Source organism: Salmo trutta, chromosome 5, assembly GCF_901001165.1.
Source record: "Salmo trutta chromosome 5, fSalTru1.1, whole genome shotgun sequence".
NCBI classification, from domain to species: domain Eukaryota; kingdom Metazoa; phylum Chordata; class Actinopteri; order Salmoniformes; family Salmonidae; genus Salmo; species Salmo trutta.
Window position 1 is genome coordinate 14,934,309 of NC_042961.1, and position 22,767 is coordinate 14,957,075.

General features: G+C 47.4%; 1 protein-coding gene across 3 annotated transcripts in view; it reads right to left on the reverse strand.

Moving 5' to 3' along the window:
* The window catches only part of LOC115193720 (disintegrin and metalloproteinase domain-containing protein 12), a 154,175-nt gene that overhangs the window by 19,942 nt on the left and 111,466 nt on the right, over positions 1-22,767 (reverse strand). For all 3 annotated transcript variants that reach the window (XM_029752665.1, XM_029752664.1, XM_029752663.1), the window contains 8 exons: positions 19,300-19,448; positions 9,867-10,044; positions 6,532-6,621; positions 5,960-6,155; positions 5,632-5,740; positions 4,932-5,130; positions 4,579-4,656; positions 1,740-1,848 (listed from right to left, as the gene is read on the reverse strand). In XM_029752665.1, coding sequence (XP_029608525.1) covers positions 1,740-1,848; positions 4,579-4,656; positions 4,932-5,130; positions 5,632-5,740; positions 5,960-6,155; positions 6,532-6,621; positions 9,867-10,044; positions 19,300-19,448 — 1,108 coding nt within the window. The remainder of the gene's footprint in view (positions 1-1,739; positions 1,849-4,578; positions 4,657-4,931; positions 5,131-5,631; positions 5,741-5,959; positions 6,156-6,531; positions 6,622-9,866; positions 10,045-19,299; positions 19,449-22,767) is intronic.

The following is a 22,767-nucleotide window of genomic DNA, read 5'->3' on the forward strand; positions in this document are numbered from 1 at the left end:
GGCCACTCGGGACAGTCTGGCCACTCCGGCCACTCGGGACAGTCTGGCCACTCCGGCCACTCGGGACAGTCTGGCCACTCCGGCCACTCGGGACAGTCTGGCCACTCCGGCCACTCGGGACAGTCTGGCCACTCCGGCAGTTCGGGCAGTCTGGCCACTCCGGCAGTTCAGGGCAGTCTGGCCACTCCGGCAGTTCAGGGCAGTCTGGCCACTCCGGCAGTTCAGGGCAGTCTGGCCACTCCGGCAGTTCAGGGCAGTCTGGCCACTCCGGCAGTTCAGGGCAGTCTGGCGGGCAGCTCCGACAACTGTTGACTGGCGGGCAGCTCCGACGACTGTTGACTGGCGGGCAGCTCCGACGACTGTTGACTGGCGGGCAGCTCCGACGACTGTTGACTGGCGGTGCTGGGTTTACGCACTTGAAGGCTAGTGCGGGGAGCGGGAACAGGACGAGTCGGACTGGGTTGACGCACTTCCGGGTCCGCACGAGAGACAGGAGCTGGAAACCCAGGGCTATGGAGGCGCACAGCCGGTCTAGATCTTACCTCCTGCACATCCCGCCTTGGCTGGATGGAACTAGTAGCCCTGTACGAGCGGGGTGCTCGTACAGGGCAGACTGGGCTGTGCAGGGGCCTGATGGTAGCCGTGCGTAGAGCGGGAGTTGGGTAGCCTGGTCCTCGGAGGCGTACCGGCGACCAGATGCGCTGCGCAGGCATCCTCCTACCAGGCTGGATGCCCGCTCTAGCACGGCACCTGTGAGGGGCTGGAATCACTCGCACCGGACTGTGCGTGCGTATGGGTGAGAGAGTGCGCTTCTCAGCGGAACATAGCGCTCTCCACCCCATACGCTCCTCCATATAACCACGGGTAGCTGGCTTCCGGCTCTTCCTACGCCTAGCCAAACTACCCGTGTGCCCCCCCCAAAAAATGTATTGGGGGTGCCTCTCGTGCTTCTCCCTCAGCGCGTCTCTGGCCTCGTACCACGCCTCTCTGCTTTGGCTGCCTCAATTTCCCACTGCGGGCGGCGATAATCCCCAGCCTGATGCCAAGGTCCGGCCCCGTCCAGAACTTCCTCCCAAGTCCACTTCTCCCGCCAGTCCAACTGGAATTCCTTCTGCTCCTTCCTCTGCTGCTTGATCCTTGAGTGGTGGGTGATTCTGTCACGGTCGTCGTCGGTGAAGGAGGACCAAAACGCAGCAGGTATGTGTATGCTCATCTTGAGATTTATTAACTTCCAAAAATGAACGTACAAAATAACAAAACAAAAGAACGAACGAACGAACGAACGAACAACTACAAACAGTCTGGCCAAGCAAAGCTCAACACAGAACAATCACCCACCAATAACAAACACAAACACACCCTAATATGTGGGACTCTCAATCAAAGGCAGATAGACAACACCTGCCTTCAACTGAGTCCCAACCCCAATCAACACAACATAGAAACACACTCACCAGACTACACATAGAAATACATAAACATAGACCATAACCCGGAATTACTAAATCAAACACCCTTTTAACAAAACACACCACCCTGAACCACATAAAACAAATACCCTCTGCCACGCCCTGACCAAACTACAAAACAATTAACCTTATACTGGCCAGGACGTGACAGCAGGTTATGAAATTTCAGCTAAAGGTGTTAAACTGATTATTATCCCAAACTGTCTTAGTCTCTGCACTGGCTAGTGAGAAAGAGGGTGAAGTTAGTGAAGTAAAAAGAGCGTACTGTACCTGCCAATCTCATTGGTCCACTGTCGAGGCTGCCCCCAAACCCCGCCCTCTCACAGAAGGGAGGGGCCCAGTGCGCCTCACAATGGCAGTTCTCCAAGTTGTTACACACCTAGAATCGCAATGCATGCTGGTTAGTATTAACACATCTTTACCTGTACAATACAATACTGTCCATACCTTGTATTTTACCAATAGACACCGGTCAGAGCACAGGGAGTTGTGTGCCAGAACTCTAGGCTCTTGTGATCATCAGACACAGGTCAGTGAAAGAGACTACAGTGCAAGGATCCACAGGATATTCTCAAGTATGCATTACTTATTTTACATACTTTATAAGCTATCAGTATGCATCGTACTTGAGCCTGCATTTCTTCAGAGAAGAGAGAAATGAAAATAGGATCCCAGCCCACAATGTTTGGATTACCTCTACAAATAAACCACACACTCGTTCCATCAGACACATCGGTTTTGATGTGGCGGGCGCCATAGACTGTGCAGTATCAAACATGATGGAGAAAACATGTGCAGAGGACAGCCCATCCCCAAAAAGTTTTCTGAGCGGGAAAGGGATCCAACAGGATTCCCTAGCGGGATATTGGAGTCCAGCTGTCAGCTGCAGGGAGGCCTGTGGTTGGGATAATTCCAGATCAGATCCCGAACTGGGAAGACCTTTCCCTGCCTCCCTCGGAGTGACTGGCACTCCCTTATGTGTCTGGAGTGTTTGGGGCTAGGGGTGGTGAAGGTCAAGACTGGAGACTTAACCAGTTAAAACTCCAGACTTTATACGGTATGATCTGTTGTAAAAAATAATAATATGATCTGTGATGGGACCAGAGTATTTCTAATCAGTTTACATGGTTTAAAAAAAAACTCCTGAACTTGGGGAGGATGAAAAACCTGTCAAACTGCAGCAACCTTGTACTTGTTCATATGAATTCTATTTTAATAAAGAAGGACTAGGGGGTTTCCTATACACAGACACAGAGAAAGCAACATGATTGGACAATGAAACTCACTGGGCTGAGCTTGCTTCAAACTGAAAAATAGTCAAGTTTCAATGCAATACAGCATGTCAGATCTCTAATGTTTAGATGAGTGATGTGTTATCACGCTTGCTAAATAAATACTGGAGGAAAGTGGAGAGCGGGGTGCCCGGCCTGCACGATCTGTGATTTCCGTTAATCTGATTGGTCAAGACCCGCAAAGAGCCTGCAGCAGCACTCCGATGTGAAGGACAGAGAACGTGTGTGTGAGTTGACAAATCATGAGGCCAATTGGTCTAAGAAACAGCACTTTGCCCCTCTTTTTAATGCTTTGTATCGATATATTTAATTTTATGTAGATATGTTATTAAACTAAATCAAAAGTGTTGTGGTTAAAAAGTGCTGTGGCAAATTACATCACCTGGTTCAACCTGTTCTTACATCATCCAATAACAGATGACATCACCTGGTTCAACCTGTTCTTAAATCATCCAATAACAGATGACATCACCTGGTTCAACCTGTTCTTACATCATCCAATAACAGATGACATCACCTGGTTCAACCTGTTCTTACATCATCCAATAACAGATGACATCACCTGGTTCAACCTGTTCTTACATCATCCAATAACAGATGACGTCACCTGGTTCAACCTGTTCTTACATCATCCAATAACAGATGACGTCACCTGGTTCAACCTGTTCTTACATCATCCAATAACAGATGACATCACCTGGTTCAACCTGTTCTTACATCATCCAATAACAGGTCAAATGAAACCTCAAAGTAGCAATCAAACATAAAAGTTAAGGTAAATGAAGGCAATTTCTTAATCCAGCTTTGATTCTGTGTTTTAAATTCACCTCTGATGAAGGTGATTCAACCATGCAGTGGATCAAAAGCCAGTCACTGTAAGCAAATCTGTCCCAGGGTTCTACTTTCCATTCATTCATTCACTCATTCACTCATTCAACTAAACAACAAAGTAAATAAAACATAAAATAATTATTGTTGCATTATTAATATGTACTCAAACAGCAAGGAGCATTTTGATGCTTCCAGACTATAAGCTACTTGCTAGTATGTTTGAATGCTGCTTGGCCTGCCTTCTCTATGCCAATAGATGATGGACGGCACATCAATTATGTAATTAAATTATACTGATTTAACTAGAGGCGGAAGAGGAACCGTGACACCCCACTCGCAGTTTTTTCCACCAAGTTTTTTTCTCTGGGTCAATGAAAGTCAATAAACTAAGTAGACCAGACCCAGCTGCTATTGCATTGCTGTCTATGGGAGACACACCCAGTTAGGTAGACCATAACTGACAATATTTTTTCAACGGTAAACGGCCTGAGTGAACTATCTTCATTTATCCGCCATCTTTGATTTAACCTCTCTGGGTCGATGAAGATTGATTGTATAGCATGGAAGTAGCTGCCATAATTCATGGGAAGTGCAGTAACTAAATTGGTGCTTGGTGTAGTAGAGTAAAGGGCTTAGTGTACAAGCTAGAGGGCTCTGCCCTGACGTGTGCTCCAAGGTTGAAAAATGTATGCTCACACAAAGAAATTTAGGAGCACAATGAAAAATATTAAAGGCTAGAATCATACATTTTTCTAGACGAGGTTCTCCTAAATTCAAATTTCAGGTCGCACAGCAAAATATGTGAGTAAAATGGTCGCACAGTAGAGCCCTGTACTGCTCTACTTTATGCTATGTTGAGGTCAATAAGGTGCTGTGATAAGTTAATAACGTTGACATGACACCGGTGTTTAGCTAATAGACTGGAATAAGTCACTGCCTTCTAGATACTCAACATAAGATGATACCCTCCAACTCGGAGTACTCACCCCTCGTCCACTGCACTTCCCTGAACACTGGTGCACTCCAAACACACTGACATTCTGGCACTGACGATTCAGACACATCTATGGAATAGAGAAAGAGTCATACTGAAAACATAGTACTCCGCATGTGATGTTAATTATTGAATGGAAAGCATATCTTCCGAGATCTGCTATCTATTCTACTTAATGTACTTCGTAAGAGGCCCAATTCAACTGATCACAGCAATGAAAGTAAGTGATTGGTTTGGAATTGGGCCAAAGACAAGCGTGGGCATTAGCATCTCCACCAGCGGTGCCGGTAATCTCTCTCTAGCTCTGCTTGATTACAGCTGCAGCGCCCTACAGAGTACCCTCACCATGCCCTCTCCACACTTGGTGCCAGCCAGAACCAGTCCAGGGTCGGGCATGTCATCACCCAGGTAGACGTGGGTTCCCCGACACAGGATCCTCCCTCCTTCCTGAAGAGGGATGTTGGTTTCTATGGAGACGGCGTTGGTGCCAATCACAGGCCGGTTGGCCCCTCCTTGACACTGAATTTTGCCACACTTTGCGTCTCTGTGTAAAAAAACAACAACACACGCACGCACAGACACATAAACACACACGCAACATAAATGACAAGGCATAAAGTTTAACATTGACAATTTCTGACGTGTGTGACATCGTGTGCAATTATAACCAAAGATGAAAGACTAGACAGCCTTCGTCTCACCCTAATAATGACTCCCTCAGTGCTCCAGTCATTAAAGCAATTACATCAATTAACAAATGCTTGATTAGAGAGTGCACCCATGGGAAATCTAAGAACAATAGCATAAAGTGCTTCATGAATACTTCAAACTGTAATTAGCCTTCATTATCTCAAAATTGTGTTTTTCTCTCTATTAATGATTGTTCCTAGGCTATTTGTCCCATTTAATGTGCCATGCTGATTGTCGATGACACTCTTGATAATACCAATTCAGATAAACAACGTTGCTTTATTCATCTGTCTTTCTAGCTAGCTCTTTTTGCTTCGGAGACATGACACACATAACCACAGCTGCTCAGTCTTACCGGGCTTCACATTTGGCAAACGATCCCTTGGAGTCCTTCCCACAGTTCCCGTAAGGATCTCCTGCTGAGTTGACCCTCTCAAAGCAGATCCCTGGGGCAGGTTTGGCTCCTGCAGGAGAAAGTGAGAGAGAGGAATATGGAGCGATAGAAATGGGGGGTGAGCAAGAGAGAGAGTGAGAGAGAAAGAATGATTTATTAGCTAGGATTAGTTTTTCCTTAGCTACTTCAATAAACATGTTAAGGAAAGTTGCGGATGTACTCATCTTAGATCTCCAAACATGGAAGACTTTCATCTAGTGGTCCTGATCATTTGTGGCGCTCTACTGACCTGGTCCCCATAGTGTGATGCACTGCTGCTCATGAGTCTGGCAGATGCCGTTGTAGCAGTATCCATCCACGTTGTGGCAGGAGTGACCGTCGTGCAGGTACACGTTGGCAGGGCAGTGGGGATTGGCACCAGTACAGAACTCTGGCAAATCACAGGAGTTACTGGACTCTCGACATGGTGTGCCAGCAGGCTTCAGCTGCAGAGAGAACACACACATGCACAAACACCAACAAACACCCCCGACAGCCAGCCAGCCAGCCAGCCCGCACACACACACACACACACACACACACACACACACACACACACACACACTGTGAGGGCCCTGTGCTTGAATACAGCTTCATGTATTGGCTTAAAAGTCCCTGGAAACGAAATGTCTTAATTTTGTACTGTAAACACATGGTTGTGTAATACTTGTCAGTAGAGCAGAGATAATTAGATTCCCACTCTTTATCATTTTGACTGGGAGGGAAAGAGTCAGAAAGAGACAGAGAGCAAAAGTGCAAGGGAGAGGGAGGGAAAGACAGTTGGGAGAGGTATAAAAAGAGAAACAGAAAGAGCAGTCTTACCCTGCAGTCCTCGCAGCACTGTCCGTGGGCACACACAGCATCCCCCTTCAGGGTGCAGGTGGTGGCATTGCAGCAGGGGTTCATGCATTCCTGGGTGACACAAAACAAAGCAACACATGGACCTGATTAATGGTCTGGACCCCCGACTCCCAGCTGCTGCTGCTGTGTCCATCTCAGAACAGTGTTCCAGCTCAGGGAGAGCACATCCTGTAGGGAATCTATTGACTGTAGCCCTGGAGTCCCACAGTGCAGCCCCTTAACCCTGTGAGCTGAAGCCTGGAGACACAATAGCACAGAACAAACCAACAGGAGAGAGGCCATTCTCTGTCAGGGTCAGACAGGCGAGAGGCCATTCCCTGTCAGGGTCAGACAGGCGAGAGGCCATTCTCTGTCAGGGTCAGACAGGAGGGAGGTCATTCTCTGTCAGGGTCAGACAGGAGAAAAGCCCTTCTCTGTCAGGGTCAGACAGGCGAGAGGCCATTCTCTGTCAGGGTCAGACAGGCGAGAGGCCATTCTCTGTCAGGGTTAGACAGGCGAGAGGCCATTCTCTGTCAGGGTCAGACAGGCGAGAGATCCTTCTCTTGGAGGGGTCAAACAGGAGAGAGACCATTCTCTGTTAGGGTCAGACAGGCGAGAGGCCATTCCCTGTCAGGGTCAGACAGGCGAGAGGCCATTCTCTGTCAGGGTCAAACAGGAGAGAGACCATTCTCTGTCAGGGTCAGACAGGCGAGAGGCCATTCTCTGTCAGGGTCAAACAGGCGAGAGGCCATTCTCTGTCAGGGTCAGACAGGCGAGAGGCCATTCTCTGTCAGGGTCAGACAGGAGAGAGACCATTCTCTGTCAGGGTCAGACAGGCGAGAGGCCATTCTCTGTCAGGGTCAGACAGGAGGGAGGCCATTCTCTGTCAGGCTCAGACAGGAGGGAGGTCATTCTCTGTCAGGGTCAGACAGGCGAGAGGCCATTCTCTGTCAGGGTCAGACAGGCGAGAGGCCATTCTCTGTCAGGGTCAGACAGGCGAGAGATCCTTCTCTTGGAGGGGTCAAACAGGAGAGAGCCCATTCTCTGTCAGGGTCAGACAGGCGAGAGGCCATTCTCTGTCAGGGTCAGACAGGCGAGAGATCATTCTCTTGGAGGGGTCAAACAGGAGAGAGACCATTCTCTGTCAGAGACAGACAGGTGAGAGACCATTCTCTGTCAGAGACAGACAGGTGAGAGACCATTCTCTGTCAGAGACAGACAGGTGAGAGACCATTCTCTGTCAGGGTAAACGTATCTTCAGCTCATATGTTTTGTATTTGTGGTTGGCTCTGTTGTTAAAACAACATTGTGTTTTGATGTCCCTTGCGTTGCCTGTCTATACAATGGGTGGGTGGATGGGGAGTTCCACAGCTCAAGCTCAGCTGTGGTGATTGAGACGGTATATTGTAGGTTGGGAAGGGGGTGTGGTAGGTTAAGGGGGCTTTGGTTGAGGTTTCATTGAGGGTGAAGGTAGTGAAAGGATCTTGTAGAGGTAATTGAGTGGCTGGTGGGGTGAGCTGGGGTTGGTGAGCTTTGAGGCCCCTGAGTCCTGGAGATTACAAACAATGTAACACAATGGAAGGAAATGGAGAGCTGGCCACAGAGGGAAAGAGGTGAAGAGGGCGAAGGGGGGGTTAGAGAGAGACAGATAGGTGTCGGAGAGTGAATGACGAGGTGATGGAGCGAGAAATGAACTGGGACTGAGATTGAGAGGGGTAAAAGTACAAGGCTAATTAAAGAGATTCAGTAAAGGACAGAGTGAAAGAGCGCAGAACGGCGTTAAAAACCTTTCATTAGAGGACAAACGCCATCAACTTCCTTTTCCAGGCCACAACAGAGTCCCGGCTACACCATCTCTCCTTCGTCTTCACTTCCCAACAAGACCCTGGTGCGTTGACTCTGTGGCCTGACAAGGTGTTGATGCTGATGGGTCAGGACTAGAGGTGGCCTAGTTGGCCACTGCTGCTCTGTGGAAGGGAGTTTTATGGGGTTGGCTGTGCTCTTGTGGCCTGACGTCAGCCTATTGTTTTGTTCGTGGGAAGAGAGGGGTGCTTTGATCCCCGGTCCAACTGGGACCACGGCCCACCACACCAGGCCTCTGGTGACGTCACTGGGTCACGGAGGGGCACAGGGAGGTAATGGAACAGCAGTATTCCAAACCATACAGCTGGTATTAGTGTGTTATAATCATTGCCTGATTGGAAATACCTCATACTGTAATTGAGGGGATTCTGGTCCCATCATTACTTGACAAATCTGTAAACACTTGAGACTAAAATGACATCAGTGTGTATCATCGAAGTAGACTCAAGAACAGACATATGTTCTGTTTATTAGCATAGCCACTGGATGCCACAGTAAATGAGACATCTGAGAGGAGTGGATACGTATCTTCAGAGAGAGAGAGAGGATTATGTGAATGTATGATGGAATGGGAATGCTAAAAGAGTTCAATTGTCTCCATATCAAATGCATCTTCATCAAAAGCCTCCCTAATGGCGTCCTTAACCATCCTGAAGACGACAACAACACTCTCACATCCAGTTAATTACCTGCTTTCTTGTTGCTCTGTTTGAAGAGTTACACCTAAGCACATTGCCAGAGGGATTTCTCATGTTCTGTGGGATGTGGGAGCAGCTGCTATGGTTGTGAGTTAGAGTGATGCTGTATGCTGCTCCAGTACCTGTTCCCCAGATGTGGGTCTGGACTGGTTTGGACTTGTTTCAGTTCCCATGGCAACCGTGTCAGTGTAGTGCTCTGTTGTTTTGATGGCAGAGACAAAGAAAGCTCCACGTCACCCTGATTGCTCTCTTGTTTGTTAGGATTGTCACACATTTGGACGGCACACTTGATTAATGAGCAAATGAACAGGAAGTGACATCATCGTGGCACAGTATCAGAGCAGTGCTCGGCACATATGGGAGGTTGACAGGGAGAAGGGTCTGGGTAAATAGTTGCAAATGGCTTAGGTTCTCCGGTGGTTTGTTGTGTTACTTTATGCATGGAGTCGTTTTACACATCTATGTCATTGCCTTTGTGGCAAAATAACACTGACAGTATGGCATGCAACTATATGTATGCAAACGTTTTCATTTGCTCGTGCTTTGTTCTGGGTGACTGCTTGTAGTTACTGTGTGCCATTTGTTGCTATTCTTTGCGGGTGTTTATGGTTTGTTGTAGTTCTCTGTGTTCTTTAGTGTGAATAGTGACTGCTGGTCTAATGTGTCAACGTGTTAGCTATCGGTAGCTATAGCTACAATATAATATGACAGAAATAATTGTTTCTCTGCGTTCTGTGCCGTTGAATCTTACTGTACCTCCAGTTCTCCACAGTCACACTCCTCTCCCTCCTCCACGTATCCATTGCCACACTTCTGTCCCCCGTACAGCACCTTGACCTCAGGCATGTTGTACAGACACATCCCCACTCCCTTCTCCAGACTGGCTGCCAGGTCCTTCTTACTGCAGGTGCTGAATACCGTAGGAAATGGGTACCTGAGGGATAAAGACAGAGGAAACTTATTGAGTGCAAAGTGTTGCTATGCAGATACACTGTTACATTACACTTGCTGTGGGCACAAACCTGTGATATGGGCACAAGCAATCTGGCAAGTTCCTGGTGTTCAAGGTCAGAGTTTCCATAGAATAGTCCAACAGGCTATTACGTGATCTGATTCATTCCTGTATGCTTGTCATTCCTGGTTAAAGTATGCTCATATTTTTAAGCCTTTAAAGGTTAACTTAGGACAAGTAAATGTACACATGCCAGAAACGAGCAAACCCAGACAGAGCTCAGACTGAAACTATAAAGGCTCTACTGGCTTGTTCATTCATAAGGCCTCGGCATATATTTAACGGTCTACCGACATCAGATGAGTTCCGATTTGACACAGTTTCATAAGCACAAAGACAAACAAACAAACAAATGATCAATACAACAAAGATGCAGCTTGGTTTGCAAGCCACTTATTTTCATAAATATTTATCCGCCGCTCAGGCAGACCTTAGTCTTCGATCACAGCGGAGGTTGGGTAATCTGGGCCGTTTGAAGCAACAGGCTTTTGAAGAGATGGGCTATGGGGAAATTACACATGCCTCTTAGAATTTGTCTGTGTGTCTTCAACAACAACATAATATTTGCTTATACATTGCGGTGAAGAATATTTTAAACATGATGATTAGACCTGATCCACATATAGTTTTTATATAGAGATAAAATTTACTGTAATAAAAAAAGAAATAATAAAAAATCGTCTAGAATGTAATTGTATGCTGTAGCGTTAAGATTTTCCTTCACTGGAACCAAGACCAAACCATGAGAAACAGCCCCAGACCATTTTTCCAAACTTTACAGTTGGCACTATGCGTTGGGGCAGGTAGCGCTCTCCTGGCATCCGCCAAACCCAGAGTCTGACAGACGAATCACATTTACACTGCTCCAGAGTCCAATGGCGGCGAGCTTTACACCACTCCACCCAACGCTTGGCTTTGTGCATGGTGATCTTAAGCTTGTGTGCAGCTGCTCGGCCATGGAAACCCATTTCATGAAGCTCCCAACCAACAGATCTTGTACTGACGTTGCTTCCAGAGGCAGTTTGGAACTCGGTAGTGAATGTTGCAACCGAGAACAGGTGATTTTTATGCGCTACGCGCTTCAGCACTCAGCGGTTCCGTTCTGTGAGCTTGCGTGGCCTACTTCGCGGCTGAGCAGTTGTTGCTCCTGAATGTTTACACTTCACAATAACAGCAGAAATTTGACGAACTGACTTGTTGGAAAGGTGGAATCCTATGACGTTGCCACGTTGAAAGTGACTGAGCTCTTCAGCAAGGCCATTCTAATGTCAATGTTTGTCTATGGAGATTGTATGGGTGTGTGTTCGATTTTATATACCTGTCAGCAACGTGTGTGGCTGAAATCGCCGAATCCACTAATTTGAAGGGGTGTCCACATATTATTTTTTAATATACTGCTCAAAAAAATAAAGGGAACACTTAACACATCCTAGATCTGAATGAAATAAATAATCTTATTAAATACTTTTTTCTTTACATAGTTGAATGTGCTAACAACAAAATCACACAAAAATAATCAATGGAAATCCAATTTGTCAACCCATGGAGGTCTGGATTTGGAGTCACACTCAAAATTAAAGTGGAAAACCACACTACAGGCTGATCCAACTTTGATGTAATGTCCTTAAAACAAATCAAAATGAGGCTCAGTAGTGTGTGTGACCTCCCTACAACGCCTGGGCATGCTCCTGATGAGGTGGCGGATGGTCTCCTGAGGGATCTCCTCCCAGACCTGGACTAAAGCATCCGCCAACTCCTGGACAGTCTGTGGTGCAACGTGGCGTTGGTGGATAGAGCGAGACATGATGTCCCCGATGTGCTCAATTGGATTCAGGTCTTGGGAACGGGCGGGCCAGTCCATAGCATCAATGCCTTCCTCTTGCAGGAACTGCTGACACACTCCAGCCACATGAGGTCTAGCATTGTCTTGCATTAGGAGGAACCCAGGGCCAACCGCACCAGCATATGGTCTCACAAGGGGTCTGAGGATCTCATCTCGGTACCTAATGGCAGTCAGGCTACCTCTGGCGAGCACATGGAGGGCTGTGCCGCCCCCCAAAGAAATGCCACCTCACACCATGACTGACCCACCGCCAAACCGGTCATGCTGGAGGATGTTGCAGGCAGCAGAACGTTCTCCACGGCGTCTCCAGACTCTGTCACGTCTGTCACGTGCTCAGTGTGAACCTGCTTTCATCTGTGAAGAGCACAGGGCGCCAGTGGCAAATTTGGCAATTTTGGTGTTCTCTGGCAAATGCCAAACGTCCTGCACGGTGTTGGGCTGTAAGCACAACCCCCACCTGTGGACGTCGGGCCCTCATACCACCCTCAGGGAGTCTGTTTCTGACCGTTTGAGCAGACACATGCACATTTGTGGCCTGCTGGAGATCATTTTGCAGGGCTCTGGCAGTGCTTCTCCTGCTCCTCCTTGCACAAAGGCGGAGGTAGCGGTCCTGCTGCTGGGTTGTTGCCCTCCTACGGCCTCCTCCACGTCTCCTGATGTACTGGCCTGCCTCCTGGTAGCGCCTCCATGCTCTGGACACTACGCTGACAGACACAGCAAACCTTCTTGCCACAGCTCGCATTGATGTGCCATCCTGGATGAGCTGCACTACCTGAGCCACTTGTGTGGGTTGTAGACTCCGTCTCATGCTACCACTAGAGTGAAAGCACCGCCAGCATTCAAAAGTGACCAAAACATCAGCCAGGAAGCATAGGAACTGAGAAGTGGTCTGTGGTCCCCAACTGCAGAACCACTCCTTTATTGGGGGTGTCTTGCTAATTGCCTATAATTTCTACCTGTTGTCTATTCCATTTGCACAACAGCATGTGAAATGTATTGTCAATCAGTGTTGCTTCCTAAGTGGACAGTTTGATTTCACAGAAGTGTGATTGACTTGGAGTTACATTGTGTTGTTTAAGTGTTCCCTTTATTTTTTTGAGCAGTGTATATAGTGTAAACTGTATGTCTACATAAGTAGGAAAGTAAGAAATAAAAACATCCTAAATGTTGACAAAATATATGTCTGTAACAGCTGTTCTCCCTGGGGTTTCTGTGCTGCCAGAGTGTTTTTCTCAGGCTGTACTGTATGTACCGAACAAACAACCAACCACAGGACAGACGGACACACACCGCTGCTTCACCTCATTATCAACCCCTGTCCTCCTCTAACCTCCCTCCCATCACCCTGACAACTCTGACAGTAGGAGACTAAAGCCAAAGAACAGATCACCGGACGTGACAAATCTGTAATTACAGTACTAGAAATGGCAGCAGGTGGGCTGAGCCAGAGACATACAGGCCTATATAGCAACTTTACTGTTTCGCTCTAGGCTGGCTCACCTTCAGTATGTAAAGCTGGCTAATGACACAGTATGAAGGAGTGGTATTGGCGCAGGCAACTGGCCCAAAAGAAAAGGCTTTGAGTAAGCCTGGTATCTGAGAGTGAGCGGTGTTGTGAGTGGTGAAGATGATGGAGGATTGGCTTTGGACAGGCGGCAGTTTGAAAAGCCTTTTTAAAACTAGCAGAGGTTTAGAAGGGCTGGTACCAAACTAGGACATTGGTTTGGGCCGAGCAAGATGGTCAGGAGGGTGACCGCTGGCATGGGACTCTGGAACATCAGACATGACTGCTTCAATAAGTCAGAGAACTAAAAGGGCTGAGAGTCTTGGCACTGGGTGGACCAGGTTGGTAAACTTGACATTGTGTGGACCAAAGAAGGTTTGAGGCTAAACCTTGACATTAGACAGAATCACTTTCTTTAACGTGACACAGAGTCGGGTTGTAGCTAAAACTTGGCATCGGGTTTGTGAGGGCATCTGTGATGCTTCTTCTCAGCCTAGGGGGGATTTGGCAGCTGTATCTCTACGGACGTTGCACTGTCATCAGTTCATTCTTTAGTGGGCCCGCTAAGGGCCAAGTGATAAGGGGAGCTAGCCAGGAAACACACTGTGCCCCCTCCTTACTACTGAGGAAAAACCCACTGAACTCTCACTGACAACAACTCCCTGGGAGTACACATCGTGCTGTCTTACACAGTCCACCCATCACCTCTGAAACACCTCTGTGAGTATCAAGTGTTTCTTCACCTCCCAGTGATGAACAGCACCACGCCGACCTGTCTGCTCCATTCATCCACTTGGTTCTAAATGTGTTTACCTCAAAAGAACAGGGTCTACTAACTACACAGAGCTTGGCTGCTCTTTAGGGGGGAACTAAAGTAAGATGGAGCAGGGCTACACCAAGCCACTGAACAGGCCCTCGTAAATAGCATGCTTGCTGCTGATAACACACCAGAGTGGTGGAGACCCCTGATCTGTGTGGGGAAAAACACAATACTTAACTCCACTAGCAGACAAAGCAATCTGCTGCGACCAGCCTAAGACCGTCCATCATCTCCTACCCAGCTGAGCACCTAGAGAAGGTCCACCAGGCCTAGGGAGAGGCGTGGGCCCTGCTCGCTAGTCCCCTCTAGTCCTTTAATACAGCTATGGAATGTGGATCCCCCTACACCCCAGTGACTGTTGTTACAGCTGATGTCACGTGCCGGCTACGCCGTCCAGGAAAGGATATTACGAGGAACTATACGTTAGCTTAGCCCACGTTTTCTCCATGACCAGTCAAGCAATGTAGATCTAATTAGGACTATGAGGTGTTGGGGCGTCGGGGCAGATGCCACATAATGGTCGTGGAGTATCCATTTCAAACCTAGTTATCTTGCAGGGCTTGATTGACAGCCAGTATGAGAGGCAATAGGAGTTGTTATTTCACAAGTAAATAAGGTTATTCATAAAAGCTGACACAGAAGCTAATTCATATTCTGATCACGCCTTGATAGCTCATATGATGAATGGCCGTTCATATCTTACTTAGAGCAGTGGCAATGATGACAGACAGCATCTTTTGTACTCCCCGGGGCTCAGACGCTGACAGCCTTTGTTATTACTAACAGGAGTTCAATGCCAGGCAGACACAGATGGAAAGAGCAAATGGATATGATCTGATGTGCTCTTTCGTCAGCAGGACTGATTTATAGGTAATTACACAGAATGAATTACCATTTTTCCTTGGAATGCTTTGAAAGTAAAGGGGGGAAGAACAATCTACAGTCATTTTCAGGTTGCCAATGTAACATGTCTCCTCCTCTGCAGCAACAACAAGGCCTAGTAAGTCTCCGTTGACTTCTGACATAGAGGATTTGGGACCATCTGCATCTGTGCTCATGTCACAAATGCAGAGGTATCACAGTCACACCGATATGGCAACATTGTACTGAGGCAGAGTTTGGGCTGTTACCGCTGGCGACTAACAGTAGCGTTTCTCTGTATCTACCCTACATCAGTAGGCCCAGAAGACTGTTGTTAGTCTGATCAAGTCAAACAAGGAGCCACTGGGTTCAGTGGCTGAGTAAATGCCACGGCGGATAGGGGGCTGACATGGATGTCTGTTGACAATGGAGGTACTAGAGCGGGATGTTTTCCCTCTGTGGGAGTGAAACACCATGCTGTCTTTGGGTCTCTTTACACAGGAGACTAGAACAGCCATCTGCGCCTCCAAACCTTGCTCCAAAACTAACTATGTCGGTGAGACAAGTCTAACCTTTAAGCAGATGTGGAACTATGCTGTAGTGTTGGCACTGGTCCACTCAGACAGTTAAGGGAACTGTTTACCCCTCGAATCCAGCCCAGGGCATTACCCAAAACATCTGCTCATCAACCACCAACTTTCTCTAGATTCTCCACAACATAAAAGTGTACTGTTACTCACAGATTCACGGACGCATGCTGGTGCTCGACTCAGTCAACCAACCCCATAATTAGTAATGTTTCCTCAATTTCCGTCCTACCTTGACATTGGTAGTAATTTTCCCCCTCTCCAGAGGTTCACCCTGTGTGCAGCCCAGTTATACACCCTGCTGTGGCTCTGGGCTCTACTCAATTACACACGATACAGCCACCTAACTGGGACTACCCCTAGCTGCCACAAATGACACAATCCACTAGCATGACAAGTCCCCACATTTACACTTTACATTTGAATCATTTAGCAGACGCTCTTATCCAGAGCCACTTACAGGGGCAATTAGGGTTAAGTGCCTTTCAGCTAGTCGGCTCAGGGATTTGAACCAGCGACCTTTCGGTTACTGGTCCGATGCTCTTATCCGCTTTTAAGCCCCCACATCAAACACCATCCCTGTAGCTTTCTCAGCTCTCGCTTAAAGTATTGTCGTACTTCAAATCTGGAGGCGAGCCAACACACCTCTCTATGGGATCTACTGTAGATGCTGTATTCAAACACAACCCTAACTTTATATCCCCACTAAGCAAGCCCACCAAATCTCTGTCTCTCTTTCTCTCTCCCTCCTATGTCTCGCACTGTTCTTCTATAACAAATAAAACACTGTAAATAAAAAAGGCACAGTTCCCTCAGTGTTTGTCTAGCCTGGCAAAAACCTCCTCTGTGGATCTCACTCTGAGCCCTGTTCCTCATTACAGCTGGCAGCGTCAGTGATAATCACGTCATTTAGATTCAGCCTGTCCTTCGCTCCATTAGCAAGTCTGACTAAAGAATGTCCCCGACACAACACCCAGGCAGCTACACAGGGTTCACTGCCTGCCTGCCTACCTGCTCCTCACATTCTGAGAATGCATCAGCACTGAGGGATAGATAGAGACAGTGTGCACTGTGGGTAAAGAAGGCATAAAACAGTGAGGAGGAAATTAGTTTCGGATTGGATTGCTGAAAATTCTGTAAATTCAGCCCGGAGGAGGATGTGTTTGACTGGCTGAAATAAGGCATTGCATATCCAGCTGATGTACTGTGTGTTTATTGGTGTATGATGTGGACACACACACGCACACACGCACGCTCACACGCACACACGCACGCACACACAGACACGCACACACAGACACACACAGTGTATATTCAGTATACACACTAATAAACACACAGAATGTCAGTTGCTATGCCTTATTTCTTGTCTCGTGTGTGCTCAGTGGCCTTTCAGCTGAAGTGAACTGAGGACGATGAAGGATTGTTCCCATTGGGCCCTGATACTGTTGAAATAGGGCATTGTCTGAGTTCTATTCTGACTGAGGTTTAGCCCTGAGGTTCTCGAGTAGAACATACAGAGAGAAACAACGTCTTCCCTCAGAAAGAAACAGGGTAGTACAGTATTGCCTCATCTGAACTGTCTTGCACAAAGTGAATCAATCAAACACATGTTGTGTTAACATATGAAATAGCCATCTCCCAAAACTAACTTCAAAGAAACTAGATTATTTTTGCATGTATTTATTAAGGTCCTGCATACACTAATGGTGGTGAAGGATGCTTATGCATTCATGTCATGCCTTAATGGATCATTTTCGGTCACACTTTATTTGGATAGTCTGGATTTTCTATCTGTAGACGCTCTAACGCTGGTCATACTATCAACAAACTATCTGTTGATAAGCAACTGCTTGCTAAGGTTACAATTAGGGTTAGAATAAGGGTTTGGGTAAGGGTTAAGGTTAAGGTTAGGGCTAGGGAAGAGATACGTTTAGGGTTAGGATAAGGGTTAAGGTTAGGGTTAGGATAAGGGTTAAGGTTAGGGTTAGGATAAGGGTTTGGGTAAGGGTTAAGGTTAAGGCTAGGGAAGAGATATGTTTAGGGTTAGAATAAGGGTTTGGGTAAGGGTTAAGGTTAAGGCTAAGGAAGAGATACGTTTAGGGTTAGGATAAGGGTTAAGGTTAGGGTTAGGATAAGGGTTAAGGTTAGGGTTAGTTGAAATGTTACTGATAGTCTGTAGAGCATCTACAGATGGATTATCCAAATAAAGTGTTACCCAATTTTTTTTCATTAATGTTGCATGAGGATAACTGAATGAGCTCACTGCCAACTGGTGCACACAGTTTTCGGCTGGCCTATTTTTTAGGTAAAAGGTCGTATTATTTTCTCTGGCTGACACTCGAAGGGCGGATAACATCTTTCGCTTATTCAAAGACCTGCTGGCATTTTCGAAGGATGCCCTCGCAAGCCCTGTGCGGTTTCCTCCCAGTGGGTCGCTATGTTGTTTTATGAGCACATCATTGAGAATTGTGTTACTATGTTTTTCATGGCCTGGCTCCAATGACAACGGTGAGAGCCTGGTCCAGTGAAAACACAGCAAGCCCAGAGACAAGAGGGGCCGTCGTCGACAGGCTGTGAATCTTCTGCATCCGACTGCCGCCCACAACTCTCAGATCCTACCCATGATCCTCAGCGGCACAGTTCCGAACAGGAGGCAGCGACGCGTCCTTTAACTAAGCCCCCCTCGGATGTACTGCTCAGGAAGCAGGTGAATTTCTACATTTCCAATTCTGATGGCAATAACAGACTCCACTGCTTGGGCACCCGTCTGTCTATCTACCTGACATATAGTTTCCCCTTTTCCCTCCTCTTTCCCTCTCTCAAAAGGCTGTAAAATACATCCCAAACACATCCATCCGTCTGCAAGTCCACTCATCAGATAAAACACATTTCCATCAGATCAAGGGTAAAATCTCATAACACGCGCAGGGTGCACCTTATCAGGGTGCACCTTATCTGACTACTGTTTACTAAGGAACAGTCACATGGTCCATCACTCGCGGCAGCTGCATTATCACGACATTCCAGGCCGGGAACGGGGAGAGAATCTGTGAGCAGCCTCTCTGTCTTTAGGCTGGGAGGTTGGTCCCAGCCCTCAGCAAGATGCATGACCGTCCACACATTAACAATGTCACACACAGGGAGCTAGTGTTTACATGAGATAACCCTGTATAAGCCGGCAGGTGATTCATCTTGTCTTTATGGTCTGTTAACACAAGGTTCAAAAAAGTTGCTAATTTATTCTGAAAAGTTGGGGAATGAATGAGACTTCATTTGCATGCTGGTAAAGTATACGGCTGATTTGGGAGTTAAAGGCTAAGTTAAACTGCTACACATTGATGAGACAAAAGGGACTATCAGAGTTTAGATGGAAAATGAAAATTACAAGGTTGATGTAACCATTTAAATTCGAGCCAGTACAGACAAACTGAAACCTAAATTTTCTGAAATTGACTGGAATTGGTATAGCTGACCTACCATCCAGTTTTTATAGCACATTTTTATACACAGTTTTTATAACCCATTAATATGAATGGACTGGACCATTGGCATCACTCACCCAGTGGAGGGGGTCATGATACAGCCCCCGCGGTCCACTGTCATCCTGCAGCCACACCCCCGCTCTGGAGTGTCGTGGTTCATGCCAAAGTTGTGCCCCAGCTCATGTGCTAAAGTCACAGCCGCGCCCAGGGGATTATCAGAATGATCCTACAGAAAAAAACACATTCATATTCTGTCGAAAAAACAAAATTGAGAAACACATTTCTGTACTTTGTTCTGTGAATCTTTCTGAAAACCACACCATTAGTAACTATTGTATAATGACTGCTTTGTGTCATGTCTAGCATGAATAGCTAAGTAGAAGTACAATATTTAGTTCATTGAGCTTAGCGGATATTCATCAACTGTTTGGAAGATAATGGTTGTTGCATAGAGTAAACAGCTACAAGGTACAGTAATACATTAGTTCACTACACATCTACATATCTATCTTAGTTCGCTTGACTCTACAGGCTCACAGTGGTTCCATTAGGTGCCACTGAATCACATGTCATTAGACATTCTGCTCATGGAGGATGGGAGCTCATCGGAGGCTGTCTGCTGTTCCCTCACCAGCCCCAACCAACCCCAATCACACACTACTGCCGGTGGGGACAGATGCTGGGGAGCAATATAAACCTGCTGCATTATGACATTTTAGTGCACCGATAAGCTAGACCGCTGTCCTTCAGAAGGAGACAGGGCAGAGGGAGGGGAGGGGGTGTAGAGAGATAGGGAGAAGGGCAGAGGGTGTAGAGAGATAGGGAGAAGGGCAGAGGGTGTAGAGAGATAGGGAGAAGGGCAGAGGGAGCGGAGGGGGTGTAGAGAGATAGGGAGAAGGACAGAGGGAGGGAGTGTAGAGAGATAGGGAGAAGGACAGAGGGAGGGGAGGGGGTGTAGAGAGATAGGGAGAAGGGCAGAGGGAGCGGAGGGGGTGTAGAGAGATAGGGAGAAGGGCAGAGGGAGGGAGTGTAGAGAGATAGGGAGAAGGACAGAGGGAGGGGAGGGGGTGTAGAGAGATAGGGAGAAGGGCAGAGGGAGCGGAGGGGGTGTAGAGAGATAGGGAGAAGGGCAGAGGGAGGGGGTGTAGAGAGATAGGGAGAAGGGCAGAGGGAGCGGAGGGGGTGTAGAGAGATAGGGAGAAGGGCAGAGGGAGGGGAGGGGGTGTAGAGAGATAGGGAGAAGGGCAGAGGGAGCGGAGGGGGGTGTAGAGAGATAGGGAGAAGGGCAGAGGGAGGGGAGGGGGTGTAGAGAGATAGGGAGAAGGGCAGAGTGAGGGGGGGGTGTAGAGAAATAGGGAGAAGGGCAGAGGGAGGGGGTGTAAAGAGATAGGGAGAAGGATAGAGGGAGGGAGTGTAGAGAGATAGGGAGAAGGGCAGAGGGAGGGGGTGTAAAGAGATAGGGAGAAGGGCAGAGTGAGGGGAGGGGGTGTAGAGAGATAGGGAGAAGGGCAGAGTGAGGGGAGGGGGTGTAGAGAGATAGGGAGAAGGGCAGAGTGAGGGGAGGGGGTGTAGAGAGATAGGGAGAAGGGCAGAGTGAGGGAAGGGGGTGTAGAGAGATAGGGAGAAGGGCAGAGGGAGCGGAGGGGGTGTAGAGAGATAGAGGGAGGGGAGGAGGTGTAGAGAGATAGGGAGAAGGCCAGAGGGAGGGAAGGGTGTATAGAGAGATAGGGAGAAGGGCAGAGGGAGGGGAGGAGGTGTAGAGAGATAGGGAGAAGGCCAGAGGGAGGGAAGGGGGTATAGAGAGATAGGGAGAAGGGCAGAGTGAGGAAACCCAGGAAAAATTGGACAAACGTATCAGACAGAGAAAGGCAGAGATGAGTGCAGAGTGAGAAGGAATGAGACTGAAAAAAAGAGTGGCAAAGACAGAGACAAAGAGAAGAAAGTGAGGGAACACTAGAAGTGAAGGTAAGACCAGCTGCTGAAGCTTGCTGCACAGTTAAGTGCTGAGAGCTGAGAGTGTACAGCAGCACACACAATGGCAGTATAAATTATGAAGGTCCCTCCCCATGGAACTTTACCCACTATGTGCGTGTGTGTCTTTATTAAGCCACACCAGGTGAACCACAGCCACTAAGCCATGAATTATGTATAGACACACTGAAACATACACACACACACACCAAGCTTTGAATTTAATAGGGGATACTGGAGACAGAAAAACTCGTCTCAGTCATATAATGTTTCGCCTACATGTATGTGGATGCAGTCATCCAACGCGACATAACAAGGCACAAAAAGTAGGCATATGAATCAGCCATAGGTCCCTATGTCTCTAGACAACCCCACAACTAGTCTGATTTCAGGTGTTGTGTACAGAGGCCTTGATTATTGTCCATGAGAAAGTTTCCTGGGGTTTTAGAGGAAGGATACTATGTCTCTCACAGCCCTGTCATGTTTATGAGAGGTCTCATGATTGTCACTGAATGGTGCGGATCATACTGCACGCATCATGGTTGAATGCCCCCGTCACAAGCACTGTAGTTGTAGAATCAATGAGTGGAAGTCAGAGTGGAAGTCAGAGTCAGCCCTTCTAGGCTAGCTGCGACGGGGACAACACGACAGGGTTAGTTTGGTCATGAAAGGGTTTTACAGTCTTTCTGATATCGTTTCCAGACATGCAGTGGGATATTTTATCTCCCAAAACAAGATGATTGTATTTTGTTTACATTTAACGAGCAAACATTTGTTTACCAACCCAGCGAAGTACAAACTGTGAAATTCAACCTACATGTGGAGTAAATAAAGAGGGTTGGAGTTAATTAGAACATTTGGTGGAATATGAAGAGGTTTGGCCCTATAACTCCATACATGGTTCTGTAATCCTGCTCCAAGCCTTCGCCATGTGTGAGTAATGGGAAGGACAAACATCTGGAAATATCCAGCCAACCCTGGCCAGAAGAAAAACATATCTATTAAAGAGATTTTCTGGTACTTTTGTATACTTTTTGGCCAGTAGTTCTGAAAGTAGCACTCATGAGCCAAAAGTTGTGTACTACATCATAAATGTGCAGATATGTGCACCATGTTATTGCTCTCTCTCTCTCTCTCTGCTGTCTCTCTCTCTCTCTGCTGTCTCTCGCTCTGCTGTCTCTCTCTCTCTCTCTCTCTCTCTCGCTCTGCTCTCTCTCTCGCTCTCTCTCTCTCTCTCTGCTGTCTCTCTCTCTCTCTCTGCTGTCTCTCTCTCTCTCTCTCTCTCGCTCTGCTGTCTCTCTCTCGCTCTGCTCTCTCTCTCTCTCTCTGCTGTCTCTCTCTCTCTCTGCTGTCTCTCTCTCTCTCTCTCTCTCGCTCTGCTCTCTCTCTCGCTCTCTCTCTCTCTCTGCTGTCTCTCTCTCTGCTGTCTCTCTCTCTCTCTCTCTCTCTCTCTGCTGTCTCTCTCTCGCTCTGCTGTCTCTCTCTCGCTCTGCTCTCTCTCTCTCTCTCTGCTGTCTCTCTCTCTCTCTGCTGTCTCTCTCTCTCTGCTGTCTCTCTCTCTCTGCTGTCTCTCT